Below are 21,665 nucleotides of genomic sequence, written 5' to 3' on the forward strand. Positions count from 1 at the left end.
ACAAAAGTTAAGATGTAGGGGAAAATGCTCTCCCTTTGAACGTTCATGCCTTCGAATAATGTGAATTTCTTTTGTTTTTCGTAAAAGATTTACACGGAATTATCAACAAATGATGATAAACCGGATAAACCAAATAATATTTAATATAAATGTGTAAGTCTCTTAGGAAAACTAAAAGAAAATTCACATTATTCGAAGGCATGAACGTTCGAACGGAGAGTACTTTCCCCTAGTGCGAAGAGCTCGCGACAGTGATAAATGCTTCAATGCACCTTGACGAATCTTGTTTAATGCTGCTGCAACTGTTTTCATCCAGAAACCCTTGCAGATCGACACCTTCAATTTTTTTGGTCTTTCTGCTCTCAGTGTTGAAATCACCATTTTTGAAGGATCTAAACAATTTTCTTGGGTGATTTTCGATGGTGTAATATTCACTGAAAGCCTCAAGCTAGGGATGTTCTTTAGTTATTTTTTTCTCAAGTTAAAGTGTTCAGGCAGCAGTTCTGCAAAAACAGTTTTTCGTCCAAAATGCAGCATCTTTGTTTTTTTTTAGAAAAAAAATTGAGTTGCGATTGTAGAAGCAACAAAACCTGCCATAAGCAACAAAGGCTCTGCTTTGGCAAAATTCCCGCTCTTTCGAGACCATAGTCTCCTTCCCAGGACCATAACCTCTGAGGGTGGTGAAGACGACTGTCAAACGAGTATCTTGTAGGACTATTAGTAACGAATAGGCATGCAAGTAGAGAAAGGGAGAACTCTCCCTCTTCTTGGCGGACCATCGTGCAGTGTAGACGTGTTTAGGGATAGCTCCTCGCGTACAGTCTGGGGCCCACCCCAGTTTGTTCACAAGCCGGTCCATTCCCCATTTAAATAAAGTGTTATTCCGCATTGCCCCCACACGATATTTTTCGCTGTTGTGACTAATCATTGTGGTCAGATGACTACCATCTAAAAAAAGCGTCTCAAGATTATATTGACTCATAGGGGGTCACCGAAGACCGGAAGTCGATATCTCTTACCATTTGACCTCTAGCCTGCTAACAAACTTTCATACAAAAAATAATTAAAGAAGGATAAACTATTTATGAGTACTTTACCGATTATCAAAATTACAAGACCTTTCCAAAAATCCAAATTTAAGCATATCGATTGAAAAAGGGACCTTCCAGAGAGGTTTAACTTTGACCTTCAGACCTTTCACCTCAGAAATTCGTCCATTGACAATATCGTACATCACGCTATTTCCTCTAACCAAAGGCACTTTCTCATTTTGAAAACAGAGGAGAAATTAGCTTAATCGTATAAAACGCTAAAGTTTTTGCTAGTAGTGCTCATCATGTAGCAGTCAAACTTCCCGCTTAATAGCAATAAATCCTCTGCTAAAGCAACAACCCGAGTATTCAAGACGCAATGTCTCCTTTCTAGGCCAGTGCCTTTGGTGGTGGTGAAGACGACTGTGTTAGAGTTAGTCGAACGTACGATCTCAGTAAGTACTTGGTGAGTCGTGAAAGTGTTAGGACATAGTGCGGAAGCTCGCGACAGTCTGGAGCCCACACCAGTCGATGCATAAGCAGGTCACTCTCAAATATTATAGATATTATAATGGATTGTTGGTTTGTTCCCTTACAATCATAGATCTAATATATATCTGTTGTTTTGTTATCATTGGTACAGGAACATCTCGTTTAACCATTGTTGTTTACCTACTCATAGTTGTCTCGTGTCCGATTTATCACTGTTCTATTCAGAACAACTTACGAGTACTCTACGTATTTAACTAAAACTTCTTTAAGACACCTGGAGTGCCTGGAATAGTCAATCAGGTTACGTTAAATATCAGTGTACATGAAGAAAATTTGTAGACTTTCGGTTCTCTTATAGACAATATCGAATGGATTTGTGAGTTGTCTATATGAATATAAGGAGTACACTGATTGAATAATTTTCTGATAAAGATCAATTGTTTTGGAAAAGTCTTTTAAAGAAAAACAAAATCTAAAATATGTGAAAAAGAAGTAGGGATAACTAAAAGATGATTGAGGGAATCATTGAGGAATAAATCTATGAGGGAAGCTAGTTAGGATAAGCGTGTTGAATGATTTTGCAGAATTGTGTAATGGTGTAAGAAGCAGATAACTTACCAGAAACCATTGTCTTTTCTTCCTTTGCGGGGACACTCACACTCTCTTACTTTGTGGATCAACGTTATCTCATTGATGATGGTGTTTATTTGGGCGTGATTGGATGTGCAGCCGATGAAACCGAAGAGGGCAAGGTGACGTCATCTGGTGAGAAGGAGAAGAGCAGTTCTGCATCATCGGGCGGTGGATCATCCAGTGGGGCGACACCGAGTAGAAATCTCTGGGTATCTGGATTGTCATCGATGACTCGGGCCACAGATCTTAAGCAGCTCTTTTCCAAGTACGGCAAGGTGATTGGGGCCAAAGTGGTGACCAATACGAGGACACCGGGAACACGTTGCTACGGTTACGTGACGATGAACTCAACAGAAGATGCCAACAGGTGCATCGAGAATGTTCATCGTACTGAACTCCATGGTCGGATGATTTCGGTGGAGAAGGCCAAGTCTGACCTGGGGTTGGCGAAGACTGCACCGTCGGCTTCGAAAGGGTCATCCGGTAGCGGCGGTGGAGGTGGCAGTAGTGTTGGTAAGAAGGACTCTTCAGACGGAAAATCAACATCTGGAAAAGGTGATGGGGACAAGAAGACGACCAGCGCGAAGAAACCATCAGAATCCAGTAGCAGCAATAAGGCACCACCGAAGAAGTCTCCACCGAAGCGCAGTGCTGAGAAGAAGACGTCTGATAGTGAATCAAGCAAGAGGAAGCGTGATTCATCATCAGATCGCGATGGCAATCGCAATGATGCTAAACGTGATCATTCCAAAAGCCAGGACAAGCGAACTACACCGCGTCGGGCCAGTAAGGACCGTGAACTGGAGAGGGCACGTGAGAGGCAGCGTGAGCGTGAGAAGGAGATCTTGTCGTATGACAAGATCCGATATGAACGAGAGAGAGAGCGTCTGCGTGAGAAGGAGCGTGAGATTCGTGAGGATGAGCGTCATAGGCGTGAGGTGAGGCGAAGACAGCGCGAAGAAGAGGTGCGTCTAGAGAGGGAACGTGAGAAGCTGAAGCAGGAACGTGAGAGGCTGGAGAAGGAAAAGACGGACTTGCTAAGGATGGAGCGTGAGCGTCAGAAGCTCGAGCGTGAGAAGATCGAGTTGGAACGTCTCGAAATCAAGAGGCAGCAAATGAAGTACGAAATTACCAAGAATATCTCTCTCTCTCTAACAGTTCCCATCCTTTCTTTCGTCGCTTATTTGTATAGCTCTACCAAAACACATTCATCCCGAGAGGACCAAAATAATCATGTGGAAACAGTCTGTTTTGTTTTTTCAAGATGTCTATTATTGAGCCAAAACGATTCGTTTTAGAACAATGAAAAAGAAAAAAACGTGATTGAGTTAATTCAACTCATCGCGACCTTTTTGTTTCCCTTTCCAAAGGCTATATATCTCAACTTTTTTTTTTATTTCTAAGCTTTGTTTTTGAATCTTAAATATGAATTTCTTCCAATTGCTTCGTAATAGGATATCTCGTCCTTTGAGCGCAAAATATATTTAAAAAAAAACGACATTTTTTCACTGCTGCTTTGTGAATTAGTGGTACAATTCACAATTAGTGGTCATAGAAGAAATGTCTATGCTATTTTAAGATGGGGGTGCATTTAACAAATTTTTCATATTTTGTCCTTTCTTTTTTTTGGCCCCGTTTTTCTTGTAGAATCGAAGAGACTAAGAGGATCCTGAAGAGACCATCGAGTGATCGTGAGAGGGATCGCTACTCTGAATCTGATAGAAAACGTGCGGCTCCAAATGAGCGTCGCTTTGAAGCTCCACCACCGCCTCGTTTCGACTCGGTCATAAGGTAAGTTGCACAAGTTTCTAACAAATATATTATAATTTATGTTATATTAACAAGGTTTTGAAAAAATTAATAGACAGCGGAATGGATATGTAAAATTTTTTGATACCACAATATGACAATGATGACAATCTTCTTGTCTTTGTTTGGGAAAAAAATGGCCTAACTCTTTATAACAGATTTAACCTTACATATTCGAAAATTTGATTTTTATTGCCTAATACCCTTGATACACCTTATGACTTAAGTCGAGAGATGGCTTCAAAATAATGATCAGATTACATTTCCACCAATTTCCCACTAAGTTCTCGGCTTAACCTTTTAAGGGCGAGAGTGTAAAAAAAATCTGACTTAGAGTAAAATATAACTTTAGAAGACTGTAGAACAAATTTTGTTTTTGGGTCACCGGTGACCTAATCGTCCTTAAAGGGTTAGGTCGTAATCGTAAGTGTACCTAGGGCATAACGTTGCGTGTCTGCCTACAGGAAAGGGGTCCTGTAGGGGGATTCTGTAATTTTCGTGGCATTGTCACGCGTGAGTTCGAAACCTGACAATGCCATTCGAGCTTTTTTTTTTGTCATATAATATGAGTTCGAAAATGAAATTTATTGAATTTTAAATGAAATCTCTTTACTTGATGATTTTATGAAAATACAGTACGTCTTGGTTGATTTATTTAACAAAATTCATTGTCATTTGAATTGTCATAAATCTCAAATATGTGACTTCTGACAATGCCCACGTGAGCTGAAATGACAATGTCACGGCTACAGAATCGCATTTTTAAAATAAGCTCTCCTAAGATTCGAACGCAATTTGTCATAATGGCATTGCCAGAGCGTTACAGAATTCCCCTTCTGGTCAAAATCCCGAATGGAACAAAGTCCTGAAAGTCATAATCCCGAATGGGCTAAAATGTGGAAAAACTTAAATCCCGTAAAGCTAAAATTTCGAACAGGTCGAAATCCCAAAGAGCCAAAATCAGTTTACAGTAGACTCTCGCTCAATCGGCTCTTTTTCAATCGGGCGAAAAATTTTGTTGACAATTTTCACGTTTGATTTTAAAGTAAATTTGCTCAAATTCGCTGTATTTCCTCTTGTTTTATCATGATTTTTTTTAATATTTGAGCGCTTTTTGTGGAATTTACAATGATTTTGACGCCCAAATCTATCGATAAACCGGATGACATTTTGCCCCAAATGGCCAATTGAGAGAGTGTCTACTGTATTGGGTTTAAAACCTAAATATGAAAACACTAAATTAATAAATTGGTTAAGAAACATTGGAGATAGAGTCAGGTCAATTTCGGGTATTGTAAGCCCGGTTTCAGACTTGAACCTAATTCCAGTTCCTCGTTTATAGCTTTGTTGGTAACTGAGGATGAGTCAGAAACCTTTTCAGACTTTGGGCAGAATCATATTGACAATAAAATGCTCGCCGTAGCCTTACCGTATTTCGTTAATTTACGCATTTTCATTGCAATTCTTACGCAAATTCTCGATTACCGTATTACCTTATCTCATACTAGGTTGCACTAGGTGAAAATAATATAAGAAAATTGAAGAAATAAAAGGAAAATGCGGTAAACTGTGAGCAAAAAAAACTGTATGAGAAATTAAGCGTACAGTTTTTAAGTTTAATTAAGCGCAAAGTATGTTCTCATATGTATCTAAAAAGCGTTTTAATAACGGATTTTTGTCTAACAAAATGGCAGCAAAATATGATGTAGGCCATATTACAGAGATCAGACTATATATCTATGCTTAATCATCAAATCCAGACTCCAACCAAAGTTTATTACCATTTATTACTGTTTTTAGCCAAAAATTCGTTTCCGGCAGGGTCTAAACCATTGAATAACCTTATAAACTAATGAAAATTGATTAAGCAACATCAGCTTCAGGACATGATAACTTAAGATACTTTTGTTCTCCTATGACATTTCTCATAGTCTTGGAGTTATCACACTAGAAAATTGCACATTAAAGTTAAAGTGAAAAGTTGCTCATTAAATCTAGAACCACTCGAAATCGCTGATTTAAAATGCAGATCGAACAAATTTTTGCTTAGCTTTTTTCTTGTACTTATCCTCTTCACCGATCTTTTTCAATGTCTTTTGTCCTTTCTTCATTTAGTGCGCGATTAATAGTAGGAATTAGCACTACTTTTTATCACAATTTAATCACGAATAAATTGGTGAGAAAATTGTGGCGCAGAAACTTCCGGAATGACTGCAATAAAGTAGTATCTGATGAAAATTTAATGAGCAAATTTTGCTCATAAATTTGCTCAATTCTCATTAATTTGCTCATTAATTATCAACCGTATTTATGCTATTTTAAGCAATTTTTGTGACTCGAGTCCACTTTTTTTATCACTAAATGAATCGATTTCTAAAAGCTCTTGGCCAAAATTGCACATTAGGACACATATCAGCAACAATAAATGTGAATCACATTAAAATTTTAATGTGAAATTCTCTAGTGTGATACCACGAAGTACACGTATAAGAATTTTTATTAAATAATAATTTAGTTTATTGAATATTGTGATTAACTCAGGCAGAAAACAAACGAGCAGTAAAAAAATCAAAATGGGCACTAAAAAATCAAAAATGAGCAGTAAAATATCTAATTATGGTCAGTAAAAAACCTGAATTTTTACAAAAATGGTTTTAATTTATATAAGTATTTAGCATCTAAAATTGTTGCAGATAGAATGACAAGCCCTTTATTTTCCCTTTGCCAAAATTTGGACGATAATATCACTATTTAATTTTCTTTGTTACTGCTCGATTTTAAATTTTTACTGCTCATTTATACAATGCCATTAAGTAACAATGGGTATTTTGCATTTAACATAGGCCAGTATGCCTATAAAATGTTATAGACATTATGGATATAAACCTCATAAAATAAATTCGCTTAATCATATTTATTGAAATGATTTCCCCATATCCTCTTGGGCCCTTGGGCGTGAACTTTCGTCAACTTTTCTTTCCCAATTTCCCACCGTTTCCCATGCACATTTTCTGGGTAAATCTTTTGTATATAAAGAATCTAATTACGTCTAAATTAAACGATTCTTTCGAGCATTTTACCTCTGAAAACTTCTTGACTGAAGCCAAGCATAGAAGCCCAATATTGGGTGATGCTGTAGGAGGAAATTTTGAGAAAAGTCGCTAAGTGAATCCACGAATGTTTTTAGTATTGTGCCAAGGACAAGGATCCCATGGAGTCTTGATCAACTCAAGGAAGCTGGAAGTGATAGAGTGAGAGACCAAACGGAGGGGGCATACCAGAAAATGAGAAAAAGTAAGACATTCCTCTAAAAATAAATCTGGTGAGATGTCTCTTGCGCTCCTAGAATTATTTTTTCTTCCAAATTGAAGTTGAGCGGTAGTCCGCTCCTTGAGCTAGCACCTAGCGCACGGACCCGCTCCTTGAGCTAGGTCCTAGCTCACGGGATCACCCTTGTCAAACTACATCCTCTAGCTCTTCCACTGAAAATGGTCCCTACGACCCACTGTAAATTTTAACTGAGGATTCTAGGGGCAACTTGTGAAGGGATTTTTCCTTCTATTTTTAAATGGACCTGAAACATACCATGATGTAATTTAGTTTCACAATTGGTTTTGTAGAGCTAAATTATAGCAAGGTCCAGATTCATTTGAAAATAGGACAAAATAGCCCAATTTCAAACCTGCCCTAATTCAAAGGTGTCCCACTTCCCCCTAGAGACTTTTTATGGTCCCAGTGACCCTCCATAAAAAAATTAAATCAATGGAATTCAATATTTGAGATTTTTTCTTAGCTTTTGCTCTTAACTAAAAATATCATTTAAACTCGCGTAAAATCCTATCCCTTGAAAAAAAAAATACAGATAAAATATAATTCTTCGTTTAACAGTTGGAAAAGCAAATGAACACGAAGAAGCGAAGAGAACTCCACAAATCCCTCTTTACAAGCTGCCTCAGGCTCCTTTGGTCGTGTCACCTGAGTTTCAACCAACGCCAAAGTTGAAGCCCAAACTGGATGAACTCCTGAAGGATCCAACAGTGGAACCTTGTCCAATCTCTACCGAGGAACCTCTCACAGGAAAAGCCGAAGTCAAGAAATATCTCATTGGGAAATCGGGCAAAATATTAAAGAGGCGATCCAGAGGGGGCAAAAAGGTTCGTGCGCGTCGTGAAAGACGTGCACTACGGATCTTAGAAGCGAAACTGAAAAAGATTGACGCAAAAAATTAAAAATTTTAATAACAATATTTGAGGGAAATTAAATCTACAGAAATAATACTGGAATTCACTTTTTTCACTTTTTTACCTTGGTCAAATTGTCCACTCTACAAATTTTAGCGAATCGTGCTGAAGAGATTGAGAAATGCAATGGGAATTATAAGACAGGTGGACAGAGACGTACAAAAGTTTTCGTTAAAAAAACGGATAAGTTTCATTCATATTGGGTGGATTATGTAAGTGTGCCAAATTTCGGCATAGTTGCATATAAGGACCGAAGTCCCTTGCGAAGTCCTAAGTTTGAAATGCATTATTTTTAATTCATTTCATATTGATATTTTTTGTTACTTCCTTTTCGGGAGGGTTGTGTAGAACCTTGAAAACTAGTTTATCATCTTTCTTTTCTTTAAATCACTTCCTAAAATATTGAAAAATTAATAAAAATATGGGCACTGCTTTGGGTAGTATTCCGGCCACTTTGAGTGTAATACCGGCCATCTTTTTTCTGACTACCTTTTTGTAACGCAACGGATAGAAAATTTCAAAACGTCAAACGGAACGAGTTTAGTATTTAGTTTAATACGTTTATATGACCGACAAGCCCTGAGATCTTCCGTGTGATTTGTTCTGAAGACCTGAAGAGTAGCGTCTCAAATTTACTCGCAGATTTCCGTAGCAATTTGCCCTTCCTGAACTCTTCCAAGGCCTTTTCCACATCATATTTTTCATAGAAGCGATGGTTTTTTTTCTATCGACATTGTAGAACTCAGAAATTGAAGAAAAAAAAAAACATAAAATGAATAAGAAATTTAGGGAAGCAAAAGATGTTGCCGGAATAGACAACACTACCTCACCGGAGAGACGCTCACAAAGTATATATTTTTTTACGCGAAATACAGGATCCAGCTGGGAAATTTTTCCCGGCATTTTAAAGATTGATTCACTATTAACATAAACAGAAACAATCTTTAATGAAAACTAATAAATTTTCATGAAAAAAACCGAAGGAAAACCTTTTGCACTTCACCACAAATCGTAAGACTGCTAGAAACAATCGATCTGTCACATTTTTTGTAAGACTCTTTCCACACTGAGATTTTACAACGCAATTTAAATTCAAATTATACCTAAAATTTAACAGTCTTTGTGTTAATACATCCAGAAATGAATAAATATTTAAAAGCAAAATTAATTTATTGACTATTCGAAGATTACATACATAATTTTAATTAATTTATTTCCATGGCCGAAATTACACTCAAAGTGTCCGAAATTAGAAGCTGGCCGAAATTTGACACACTTCCCCTAACTCTAAGAAAAATTGGGTGAGAATCATGAGTATTTCAATAACTACATCCCCTAGCTCTGCCACTGAACAGGGAGATTGTAAAGAATCTTAGGTATATCCCTCGATTTTGAGTTATACAGTGAGCGAAATTCAAATAGGGTCGGATCTATAAGTGGGTTGTGTGGGTGGTCTGTAAGTCTGATCGACCTAGTATTTTTTTGTTTGATATAGTATAGGTCTATCAAACAATACTTTTATGGTAATAATCCACGTGTATTTTCGTTTTCGTGCTTGCACGCCAGCCAAAATATTAATTTTTTGGGTGATTTAAAGCGAAATTCAAATAGGGTAAGATGGGGTAACTTGTAACTCGGAATCATGTCTATTTTGGAATTTGAGATTTTGAAATTTTTTCACTGTTTCAAATGGTCAAAGAGAAAAGGGGAATCACGAATAAGTACAAAACTTTACATTAGAGAGTACTTCTTTGATGTTTTTTCCTTTTGCCACCTAAAACTGTTAGGAAACCTCAAAATTCCAAATTAAATATGATTCCAAATTGCCCCATTTTACTCTAGGACGATGCCGCTTTTCTAAATAAAAATGAAAAGAAACCAGATCATTCAGAATGACTTTAATAATTTATACTTGATTCTGTATTTTTTATGGCAGAAATAGGTCTCTTTTAAAGACCAATTCATGAAGAACTTTCGGCTCAATCCGCTTTTGTGGGCATCTGAGAGCATTCCTGAGCTTCTCTACGGTCCCTACGGACTTATATATCTTAATCCCTGCTTTAAACTCTTGTAATAATGCTTTACAGATTTTCAATGGGATTTGAGTTAGGTGAATCAACAGGCTAATACACAATTTTCAGTTATTTCTCCTGGAAACACTCCATTTCGCTCACTGTATATTTCTACTTCTTATTCCCTAATGAATCGTATTTTGGTAGAATTTTGGAAATCTGAATTTTCGAGTTGTTCTATGTCACGTTGTTCGTCTGTCCGTCCGGCCGTTACCACGTCTAGAGCTCAAACGGTTAGAGATAGCGACTTGGAACTTTCGGGGGACTCCCTTATAGTCGTTCCTGGGATCATTTATATGCCCCTTCTTTTCCTTTCCAAAACCATGTTTTTCGTGATTGCTCGAAAATGTGTCTTGCGATTTTTCATTTTAGATATGTTTATACGAAAATCTCGTTGAATCATTCCTAATAACGGTTTTTCAAGGTTATTCACGCATGAACAATCAAATGTTTTTTTACCGACCAAACTCCAGAAAGCTTTTTATTCTAAAAAGTCAAGCATAGAAACCACGCGGGGCGATGCTGTGGCGTCTACACACTAGGAGCAATTTCTTTAAAAAATGCGTTTCTAAAGAAAATTTCCCCTATCTTTGTAGGCAGAAACGCTAGAATTTAAAAAAAGACAATTTTTGACGAAAATTGCTTCTAGTGTGAAGAGTTAGGCATAAATTCAATGCTCGTCTAAAGATATGAAGAGGAAGAAAGAACCGGAGAGGAATCCTGAAAAGCTGAGAGTCTTCCAATATCAGAGCAAGCAGGACAGGAGTTGAGAAAGGAGAAAGAAACAGACCAAGGAAGAGACTGAGAAGTATGACCATTTTCCTCCCAGAATAATCTTAGTGAAGCGCCTTTTTGCGCTCATAAGATTATTCTTTTCCCCCTAATTTGAGTTGAGCGGTAATCCGCTCCTTAGATTGGGTCCTGCTCACGGGAGCACCCTTCCTAATACAACCCTCTAGCTCTGCCACTGAACAAAGGTCAAAGATTAAAAGAGCTCTAGAGCCTATGATCGCAATGTAAGGAATTTTGAGCCATCGTTAATTTAGAAATGAATAATATGATGGCACAAACAAAAAAATATGAATTCGAATTACTAAAAAAAACGTACAGATTTTCTGATAGATTTTCTGAGTATAACATATTGTAGAAACTTTTTCTAAATTTATTCGAACTGTTTAAAGAACTTACTTCTTAAAAAAAAAACATGCATGATAAACAATCTTAAAAATTATCCTTCTGCGTGTAAATTTATTTTAAGTTACATTTTTAATTTAAAAGATTTAGTATCTCAAAAGACAATTTGGATCAAAAATTAATAAGCAACAGAAAATTAAAATTGGTCAGCAAAAAACGGTTAAAACTTCCTTGGAATCTTCGGACGACCCCCCATAAGTCAACTTGAATATTATTAATACAACTCTCATTTCCACCCCACCCGCCCCTTCATCTTTCGAAAAAAAACTGTATGACGTGTTTTCCTGTAATCACAAAAACGAAAAAACTATTTTGGGGGTCATCTGGAGAGTCTAAGTCGATATCTCAAATCATTTAGCGCCCATATTACAGAACAAAAAGAAAATGAGAAAAATTAGTTTTACTGCTCTTTTTGTGAAGCTTAGAGCCATAGTACAACGAAACGTACAACATCAATCTCTTCTTTTATACAATAAAAGCTTAAGAGAAATTCTAGTTAATAATGTTAATTGCTTCAGATTTTTCAGTAATTAAATCATTCCTAAATCTCCAACTTTTGCCCAAATATACGACTTTTTTGGGCCAGAGAGTGTAGAATTTATGGTTTAATTAAATATTTTTCTACTATTGTTTTGAATTTATTAGGAGAGACTGGGGCAAAAAGCCACAAATCGAAAAATTCAAAATATCTTCCAAGGTAAAAAAGATAGCGGCTCAAATTTTTTCTATAGATAGCCTCCATAGACCTTCTTCAATGTCGTAAGTTTCTTAGAATTCGAACAAGGAATTTAGAAAATAAAAAATATCAAAATTTTTAGCCCTATTTTTGAAATATTTTCCTTGCAGAAGATAACAATAATTACATAATTATTTTTCAAAGTTGATGCACTGGTGAATATTTTCTAAATAATTTGGATTTTTTGAATACGAATCCGCTATCTATTTTAGAATTTCACAAAAGTTCTTTTCTCCAGAAATCGTTTTATTAAAAATGGCCACTTGGGGTAAAAAGTAACAAAAGTATAGAGCAAAAAGTAACAAAAAGCGAGGAAATTTCTGATGTCTCACGGCGAAAACAAACGTCATTATCATATCTCGCCGCTTGTTGTTTGCATTGGTCAAACGATTTGCAGTCTTGTGTGTGTTTTTTTTTTCTAAAATAGCTTGAAAAACGCTTTTCTTGTTTTCTCACTCTTCTCGCAGAGAAAACGGTCTTTTACAGAGGTGTAGATGAATAAATTTTCTATGAAAATATGTTCTCTAGGTATTTTTTTCAAATTTACGGAAGCCTGTAATGAAGCGAATCAAAATATGATAATACCCAATGTCTGGTACTATTTGCCCTAGCATTTTTGAGAATAGTCACAAAATTACCTTTTAGAAATTGGCTCGATAAACGTATTTCTTTACAAAATAGAGGAAAATTACTTTCACAAAATTGTAGAGCGGTAAATTTCCTATAAAACTGCGCTAATTAGAAATTTTTGAAGCGCTAGAGTAGCTTGTAAAAAATAAAATATCCGTTTTATGACTTTATGCCCCAGTCTGCCCTAATGATCTATTACAAACAGAAAATAATACCCCTTTCTATCAAAACTTCACATTTCAATGATTTTTTCTCGGACTCCTATAGAGTCAGCGAATCCAACGGAGTCAACAGGCCTGGAAATAAATAGTTGACTCTATCGAGGTCCCACTGTAAATGCATATACGACAGCGGTTAATGCAATACAGGCTTCAGACTTAAGGCTTAGCCATTAGATTGGATTATTAGATATGAATGGCCTATTAGGGTCTCAAAAAACAATAAAATTGCTCGCTATTTAGGATTGTGAGACCTTCGGAATCTGGGTTTACACCTCTAGTTTGAAGACCGTTCAACCGACGATGTGTAGAGGTCTTAACCCTATAAGGACGAGTAGGACGAGTAGGAAGCCGGTGTACCAAAAAAAAATGTTTTCTTATTATTTAAAAGACAAAGTAACTTTCAGTAGTCAAGAATTTTTTTTAGCTGAGATTCTTTACAATCTCAGCTTTTGTGGTCCTAGGTGAAATGCGACCTCGTCAGATCGGGCCCAAATTTTGGATTTACACTTTTCACACTCATAGATCACGAATATCATATGCGCTAAAAATCGATTTTCGTGGACGTACGTCCCGTCCCGTCCGTCGTATAAGCACTTCTGGAAAGAGAACGGAAAGAGATATCAACAAGCGGTTTTCGGCAAAGGTTAAATGTCAATGGATGGCTAGAAGTAGGTGATTTCAGACCCACCCTCCTTCCCCCATTTTGGAATACCCTTACTGGGGGTGGTCAGGGGGGTCAAAAATTCAATTTTCAAATGGTCATATCTCCGCTTCTAGTTATCGGATTTGGAAAAAATTGGTGTTTTGGAAAGCCCTCGTGGAGTACTACAACTTTTGTGACACCCCAATTTCATCCGATTAAATCGAAGGATCGAAAAATCGATTTTCGGTTAATCGATCTCGAATATTTCGAAAACTAGACGATGCTTTTTCTTTAAATTTTAGTATGTTGTAGCTGAAGTCGAGACCTTTCCAACGGTGGGTCGCACTCCTCCCTCGATGTTCCCTGACCCGAGCTATAACCAAAAATGTCTTGACTGGATTGCATTTTCTGTGTTCATGAAGGGATTTCGATGAAATTTTAGCATATATTGTATCTGAGAGCAAGATCTTTCTAATAATGGGTCCCATCCGTCTCTATCCCAACCCACTGTACCCCGACCCTTACTATATCCATATGGACCGGAGTCTATCACTTTTGTTTATTAACCGATTTCAATGAACTTTTTTTTCTTTTGTTGGTCTTCCCCACTCAGACTATTTAAAATAGAAAATGACCAGTGATAAGCCCAGATAAGCTTATGGTAGCTGAGATTTTTTACAGGTGACCTCGAAATGCGTGAAAATTCGATTTTGAGGTGAATTTTTGGGGTAAAGAATCGCGTCGAGCCAATTTTATCCATTTCGACCGCCAAGAACAGTTTCCTCGACGCGATTCTTTACCCCCAAAATTCAACTCACAATTGAATTTTCACGCATTCCGAGTTGCAAGCACCCAGAGTTGCAGGCATTTCGAGGTCAACTGTAAAGAATCACAGCTACCATAAGATTATCCGGGTTTATCACTGGTCATTTTTTGTTTTTGGGTGTCCTATTCGTCCTTAAAGGGACCGACTAGTCACCGTGTTGTCACCAAAGGGTTAAATCTGTTTAGAGTTACGCCTTTATTGCTTTCATTTTATTTTCTTCGTATTATTTTATGATAAAATAAACTTAAAAACAAATATTTTGCATTTAACAGTCGTCCGAGCAGTGGATACGATCGCGTGAGCTCGAGTGATAAGAAGAGAAGTGATGACTATCGCTCATCCAAGGGACGCGATGGAGGACGAAGTGATGAGTACAGCAGTTCCTCCAAGCGCGATGACTATATTTCATCCAAGCGTAGCAGTGATTCACGCGGTGGCGGTGATTCACGCGGCGGTAGCGGAAGTCGTGGTGGGGATGATTACAAACGTGGCTCTAGTCGTGATGATTACAAGTCCTCGCGTCATGGTTATGAGGCGGGAAAGGAGAGCAGTCGGTACAATGATCATGAGTCGGGGGACTCCAGGAGCGGGACGTCGTCATACAGGGGCGGGGGGAGCAGAAGCCTCGGAAGCGTTGTCGGGGCAGGCGGGGCGGCAAACGGGTCCAGCGGTCTCGCTGGAGACGAGCGCAGCGGGAAGTCGCGGTACATGGACAGTCAGTCGTCAGACATGAGGTACCAGCAGGACAGGGCTGTGTCGTCCCCGTGGCACAATTCGGGCCCAGCGCCACTCAAGGTGAGTGTTAGCTGTGATTCTTTTTGAATTCACATTTATTGCAAATTTGTTCAATTTGAAAATTGTAGGTGTGGTAGAATTAATCGCAAGAGTAATATTGCATAAAAGTATTTTAGTTAATTTTTTTTTAACACAAATTCTATCGGACACAAATTTTAGAAGATATTAGACTTGTGAGAAAACAAAAACTAAATCTATTTGCCTGAAAGATTGTGCATCCAAAATAAATTTAAATGCCCATAACTTCAGGATTTGATCATTCATCGTTAAGATTTTATATCGTCTTTTTTGTAGATTAGTTTTGAAGATTTTATTGCAAAGAATGTATTTTTTATAGAATTTGAAAGACATGGTAGGGGAAAGATTTCAGGCATCGAATATTACATATTTTTTCCGTATTCCTTTAACTCTTTCGTCTCCTTTGGGACTCTGGGTACCCATATGGAAAAAAGAATTTTTTTAGGATATTTTTTGCAGGATCACAATTAACTCCTGAGCTAAGATATTTTTGATCAAAAATCGTGAATTTTCGATTTTCTGTTTCCTTGCAGATATTGTGACTTTTTTTTTGATATTTCTAGACCAGAATAAGGAAAATCCTGTCGGACCCAATAAATATGATAACTAACAATTACAGATTGCATAAATTCGAAAAATATTTTTTTCTTAAATTTTCAAAAAACTTGTTCAAACTTTATGGGTACTCTCGTCCACAAAAATCTAGAGATCAAATGTAAGGTTACTGAGAAAGCTTAATGTGTCTGCAATAACATCGTGTTGAGAGAAATGTGTGTTAAAGTGTTATTGTGTGAAATATTTTGAGGAATCTGTTGGCAAGCAGGAGCTGGGTGTCTTCTTGACCACTTCCTGGACATCTCACAAGATACTGATCAATAATTCTTCTTGTTTTAGTGATCAACATTGTAAAGGAGTCATTTGACACGCAAAAATTATTCACAAAATTGATATTATTGGTTTTTGGAAAATTGAAGTCTGTCTCCTTTGCGTTCTTTTGGGGACGAGAGTACCCTTGAGTTTTCCAATTTCCCAAGAGGCGGAAAAAATTCTTTCTCTACAAAAGTATCATATTTGACCACTAAGAGTTACAATAAAGTGAGTTTTACTGAAATTCGTTCGTTGGATATGTTGTGGTCCGGAAAGAGTTAGTGAATCTGAACTATCCATGGTGTATTTTAATAGCTAGTCTCAAGGTAGACCGTTTTCTGAAAAAATAGATCAGATTCATTAAAGGAATTTGGGCAAAATATGAAGTGTTCGTAGCTAGAATGTGTGCGAAGCCTGAAAGCTTTCCCCTAATTAGAAGATCACCTAAATTTCAACACCAAACCTAATTTTTATGCAGGTGGCTGAGAACAAGAACTTCGGTTACGAAAAGCTGAAATGGATTCAGTAGTTGAAATAATTATGATTCATTAGTTGTTAAAATAAAAAATAAAAGTAAAACGTAAAATTGCATATTCCTCTGGTGTCACATTTTATTTCATTCTTGTTCCTTTACATTCCGAAATGATGTACAAGAAGTTCAACAGATAATCAAAGAATCACAGCTATCATAAGCCAAACTTTGCTTAACATTAGTAGCATGGAAATGTAGTATTTAATGCATGACGCTTGAAATATGACATGTTTTAATGTAGACCTTCAACAACATCCAGTCGATATCATCAGGGGACATATGGAACAAATCATCAGACAGTGCTTGGAGAAATATGGAAGCCACCCAGGATCGCTATGATCGCACCTACAATGAACGAAAGTCCCAAACGGTACCCTATATCGAGCAATCGCGCCAGAGTTCATCGTATATGAGTCGTCCACAGGATAGATACAGCAGCTCCATATCTGGACGCTTTGAAGGGAGTCGCTTCTAAAGACTCTTCTTCTTCTTTCCGCTTTGGATTTTCATGAATGATTTCCATCTCTACATGAGTTTTAGTGTGTAGAACAAAGAATCTTTGAGACATATTTCACATCATTGCTGTATTTGCTGTGGAATTTATTGTAATTGGTGTTTTATGTGAAGGATACATAAAGGAAATATGATTAAATAAACGCGTAATGAATTGAAAAGAATGTTTTTTTATGCAATTTATTACCCATGAATAGTTTTGGCTCTTTCTGCATCAATGCTCCAGGTTCTACAACGAATCTCCAGGTAAGAAAATAATGGAAGACCAAGGATTGAATCCACCTAAGGAGAAATGTGATTAAACTTACGAAGTCCGTGAGTAGACATTGCCGTACACGGAATGAAAAGGTTGCAAAATGCGCAGGCAAATCTCAGCCGCATTATCAGACCAAGTAAGAGTTCCAGATTCTTTACCCTGGAAGTGAGAAGGGAATCACCTCATTAGGATTACTCCACCTGGTGTGAATAATTAACGCTTGAAGTTTAGCAGAATTGAGAACAAGGCTATTACCATCAGCCCATTGACAGATTCTTGAGAGATTATCATTAATGACCTCAAAACTATGATAAGAATAGGACGAATCCTCAAAACAGTACATCTGAAGATCATCTGCGATATCCATATGCCTAGCGCACAATAACTTTTGTTTATAAATATGTTTTCAAAATTTCCCATGAGAATGAGCGAGATAACTAGATCTCATTCACTCTCATTGAAATGTCAAAAACATGTTTACTAAACAAAAGTTATTGTGCGTTGGGCATTAATCAGAGTAAGAACAGTGGGGAAATTCTGTAGCAGTATAAAAATGTCATATATAACAAATTTAAAATTTTTAAGAAGTAAAAATTCGGAGAAATAGCGTGAGTGTGCCAAATTCCGGCCAGCTTGCAATTTCGGACACCTTTTTTGTTCCTCGATTTTACATGAACTTTTATATTTTACATACTCTAGAGATTATACAATGCAAAAGAATATCTAAAAATTTAGCTTCGACAAACGAGATGAAGTGAAAAAAGCATTGAAAGAATTCCGAAAGGGCAAAGAACTATGAGAATGAAGATGGCCGAAATAGGGCATCAAAGTTATGTCTACATTTTTATTCATTTTAAAATGTATTAAGAATGATTGTGGAGTAAATAAAGATGGTAAACTGTCTACAAGGTTCTAAGCAACACTCCTTAAAAAGAAGTAATAAAAAAATCAATTTCTATTAAAGATATTACATTTCAAACTTGAGACTGGCGCTTGCATGCAACTATGCCGAAATTTGGCACACTTACCCTAATTGAAAATACAATTAATATCAATTACTGAGAGCTTCAGTGATTCCCTTGGAATGGCCATTCGGTGCTCATTGGCATTTATTATTATCATTCTCTCAAATTTACCACGAAAATTTGTCATATGACATTGTCATGTTTTTCGATGCTAACGTCCATAAGAAAGTATGTTCAAAATTTTCGCGTAAATTTTTGTATACATTTAGGGGTTTTTCAAAAAATATTTTAAAAAAATAACTCCTAATGGTAGGCAAACACATAATTAGTGATAAACAATTCTTCTCGGAACCCTTTGTACCGAGATAATGCATTTCAGAATTATGCACTTAATAGGATTATAAAAACATATTTATAACTTGCCTACCATTGGGAGAGGTTGGGAGCTAATTTGTGAAGCCATTTTTAAAATATGCCTAATGTACATAATGCAAATATTTTTGGTGCAGTAGTTATTTGAAGCGTATTCATTATGAACAGTTAGCGCCAAAAAAGTTTTGCAATATTATGGCGTTTCTGTAACTTAAGCCTTTAACGACGAGGCAGTTTTCGCTGACCAAAAATCAGCAATAAAAATGAAACCGATGGACAAAACTTGTAAAACGTCTTACATCTTTGAAAAGCAAACGGAGTCTAATTTGGTGTATTTTTTGTCTCTATGAACGATAGGGACAAAAATAGCCCAAAAATTTAAGTAATTTTTCTGACGATACCAATGACTGATAATTTTCACTCTAACGAAAAATATTATGTTTGAGTATCGCAGTTTCCTTTTCCAAAACGGTTTTGCTTAAAAAAAAACTGGAAGTATAAAAAATACTTCAAATTAATTTTCAATATGAGAATTTAAAAATTCGTCATATTTTAGCTTAAATATTTATCATATAGCAAATAGCTGTAGACTTGCAAAAAATATGCTTGTTTCCTTTAACCTTCTACTTTGCAATTACGTATAAACATAACAAAAAAAATAACTTTAGGTAGTCAGGAAAAATCAGGGACGCCGATGTTCCAATCGTCCTTAACCCTTTAAGGACGATTGGAACATCGGTATCTCATAAAGAAAATTTTTTTCCTGACTACCTAAAGTTATTTTTTTCTTACATCTGTACATAATTGTAAAGTAGAAGGTTGAAGGAATCTAGAATGTTTTTTGCAAGTCTAGCTATTTGCTATGTAGTAAATATTTAAGCTCAAAAAAAATGGCGAATTTTTAAATTCTCAAATTCATAACTTGTACACGAAAGTGTAATTAAAAAAAAAGGGAATGTAAAAATTCAATGAACTCAAATTTAAAAAACTAAAATTATTTAAAAAGTAAATTAAAAATTCTAAACAATATTACATACGTTAAATTTAAATATGAATTTTGGAGATTTGATCTTTATCATTAATCTAGAGCATATGCAAATCTGAATTGATCGGGAATCATTAATCCTATTGTTTTGTTGGATGATAAAATGGGCAAATTCTCGTTTCTCGCTTTTTTTGCTAATCAGTCTCTCAAAGTGTCTGTACAAGAAAATCATTGTGAAAAAAAAAAGAAGTTGGAAAAATTGTGAATTTAGTTAAGAAATTGAGTGTTAATTAAAATAAAGGTGTTGGGACAAGACAAGGTGTTTTCAGTGAGGTTTTTGGTAGGAGTGCATCCAGGAATTGTGGATTTGAGGCCCAAAAAGGGCAGCTGGATTGATACCACGCGGTGGAACCCCAAAACCACGAGGAACTCTGGAGACAAAGACCAGAAAATTTTTTCGGTCTCTTCTCACCAAATTTCTTTGTGTTTTCCCAGGTTGGTGATTCATGATAAAGCTAGAGCCCTAGCCTATAGCAATCATAATTAATTCCCCGATTTATTTACCCAGGTACGTGAAGACGCCCCCTTTTTCCCGGTGTGGGTGGAACTAGTGCAGGTTTTAAGCACATTTCTTTTTTCTTATTTTTAAAGGTTGGTTTGTGCACTTTCCCGCACATTTTTCGGTCTCTTCTCACCAAATTTCTTTGTGTTTTCCCAGGTTGGTGATTCATGATAAAGCTAGAGCCCTAGCCTATAGCAATCATAATTAATTCCCCGATTTATTTACCCAGGTACGTGAAGACGCCCCCTTTTTCCCGGTGTGGGTGGAACTAGTGCAGGTTTTAAGCACATTTCTTTTTTCTTATTTTTAAAGGTTGGTTTGTGCACTTTCCCGCACATTTTTTGGTCGGCTTCGAGCCACCACACCGCTTCAAGTCTTCAGCGCCTGAGTCATCCAGACTTATTCAGCCAACATGAGCAGTAAACGGAAGGCCATGCACTCTTCCCTAACGAGGGTAGAGAACTATTTCTCAGGATGGAGCGAGGCTGAGATACAACACCTCAACAGGGACATGATAGAAGGTCAACTCCGTCAGGTGCATCAAATACGAGAAGAATTTATCCCGATCCAGGATGAATACATTGCAGCTCAGGAGAATGAAGTTGCAATTTCTGCAGAAGTCACCAATAAGGAGATCTTCCTCCAGAAATGCGACAGCCTCATCAAGAAGATATCCACCATCTTAAGCAAATTGCCACCCTCTCCCAGTCACTCTAAAGCTCCACCAGGCATTCCATATGAATTCTACTCGATGATGCAGGAGATGCTAACGCAAAATAACCAACAGCTTCAGCAGAGCCAGCAGCAGGTTCAGCAATTGATTGCAACGCTCTCAAATACGGCAGGTAGAAGTACCTCAAATAATACTAACTGTGCCCATAATTCGAGTTTAAAACTTCCTAATATGTCACTACCCACCTTCAGTGGAAAATATTCAGAATGGACCACGTTTAAAGATAGATTTACATCTGTTGTAATTAATCATCCTAATCTTACCGGGGTTCAAAAGTTAGATTATTTACAATCGGCTCTCACAGGAGTTGCCGCATCCACTATTAAGAGGCTTGCTGTAACAGATGATAATTTTTCTGTTGCATGGGAGATGTTAATTGAGAATTTTGAGCGTAAAAACGAAATAATTGCTGATCATGTAAGAAACTTTTTTAAAATGCCGCAATTTAACCCTTCCGATCCACTGGCCTTTCGCAAAATATATAACACCCTCTCAGAATCAGTTATGGCGTTGGATGTTATGAATATGACAAGTAGGGA

General features: G+C 36.8%; 1 protein-coding gene across 12 annotated transcripts in view; it reads left to right on the forward strand.

Moving 5' to 3' along the window:
* LOC129807084 (SAFB-like transcription modulator) overlaps nucleotides 1-17,414 on the forward strand; it is a 28,572-nt gene extending 11,158 nt beyond the window's left edge. For 2 of the 12 annotated variants that reach the window (XM_055856128.1, XM_055856143.1), the window contains exons 7-10: nucleotides 2,253-3,276; nucleotides 3,804-3,947; nucleotides 14,801-15,323; nucleotides 17,000-17,414. In XM_055856128.1, the coding sequence (XP_055712103.1) occupies nucleotides 2,253-3,276; nucleotides 3,804-3,947; nucleotides 14,801-15,323; nucleotides 17,000-17,215 (1,907 nt within the window). In that variant the 3' untranslated portion in view covers nucleotides 17,216-17,414. Of the gene's footprint in view, nucleotides 1-2,252; nucleotides 3,277-3,803; nucleotides 3,948-7,152; nucleotides 7,260-7,853; nucleotides 8,246-14,800; nucleotides 15,324-16,686; nucleotides 16,795-16,981 lie in introns of those variants that run through there. The other 10 variants (XM_055856120.1, XM_055856135.1, XM_055856150.1 and 7 more) reach the window with 5 other exon arrangements.
* Nucleotides 17,415-21,665: the final 4,251 nt, after the last annotated feature.

This window comes from Phlebotomus papatasi, chromosome 1 (genome assembly GCF_024763615.1).
Source record: "Phlebotomus papatasi isolate M1 chromosome 1, Ppap_2.1, whole genome shotgun sequence".
In the NCBI taxonomy this organism is placed as follows: Eukaryota; Metazoa; Arthropoda; class Insecta; order Diptera; family Psychodidae; genus Phlebotomus; species Phlebotomus papatasi.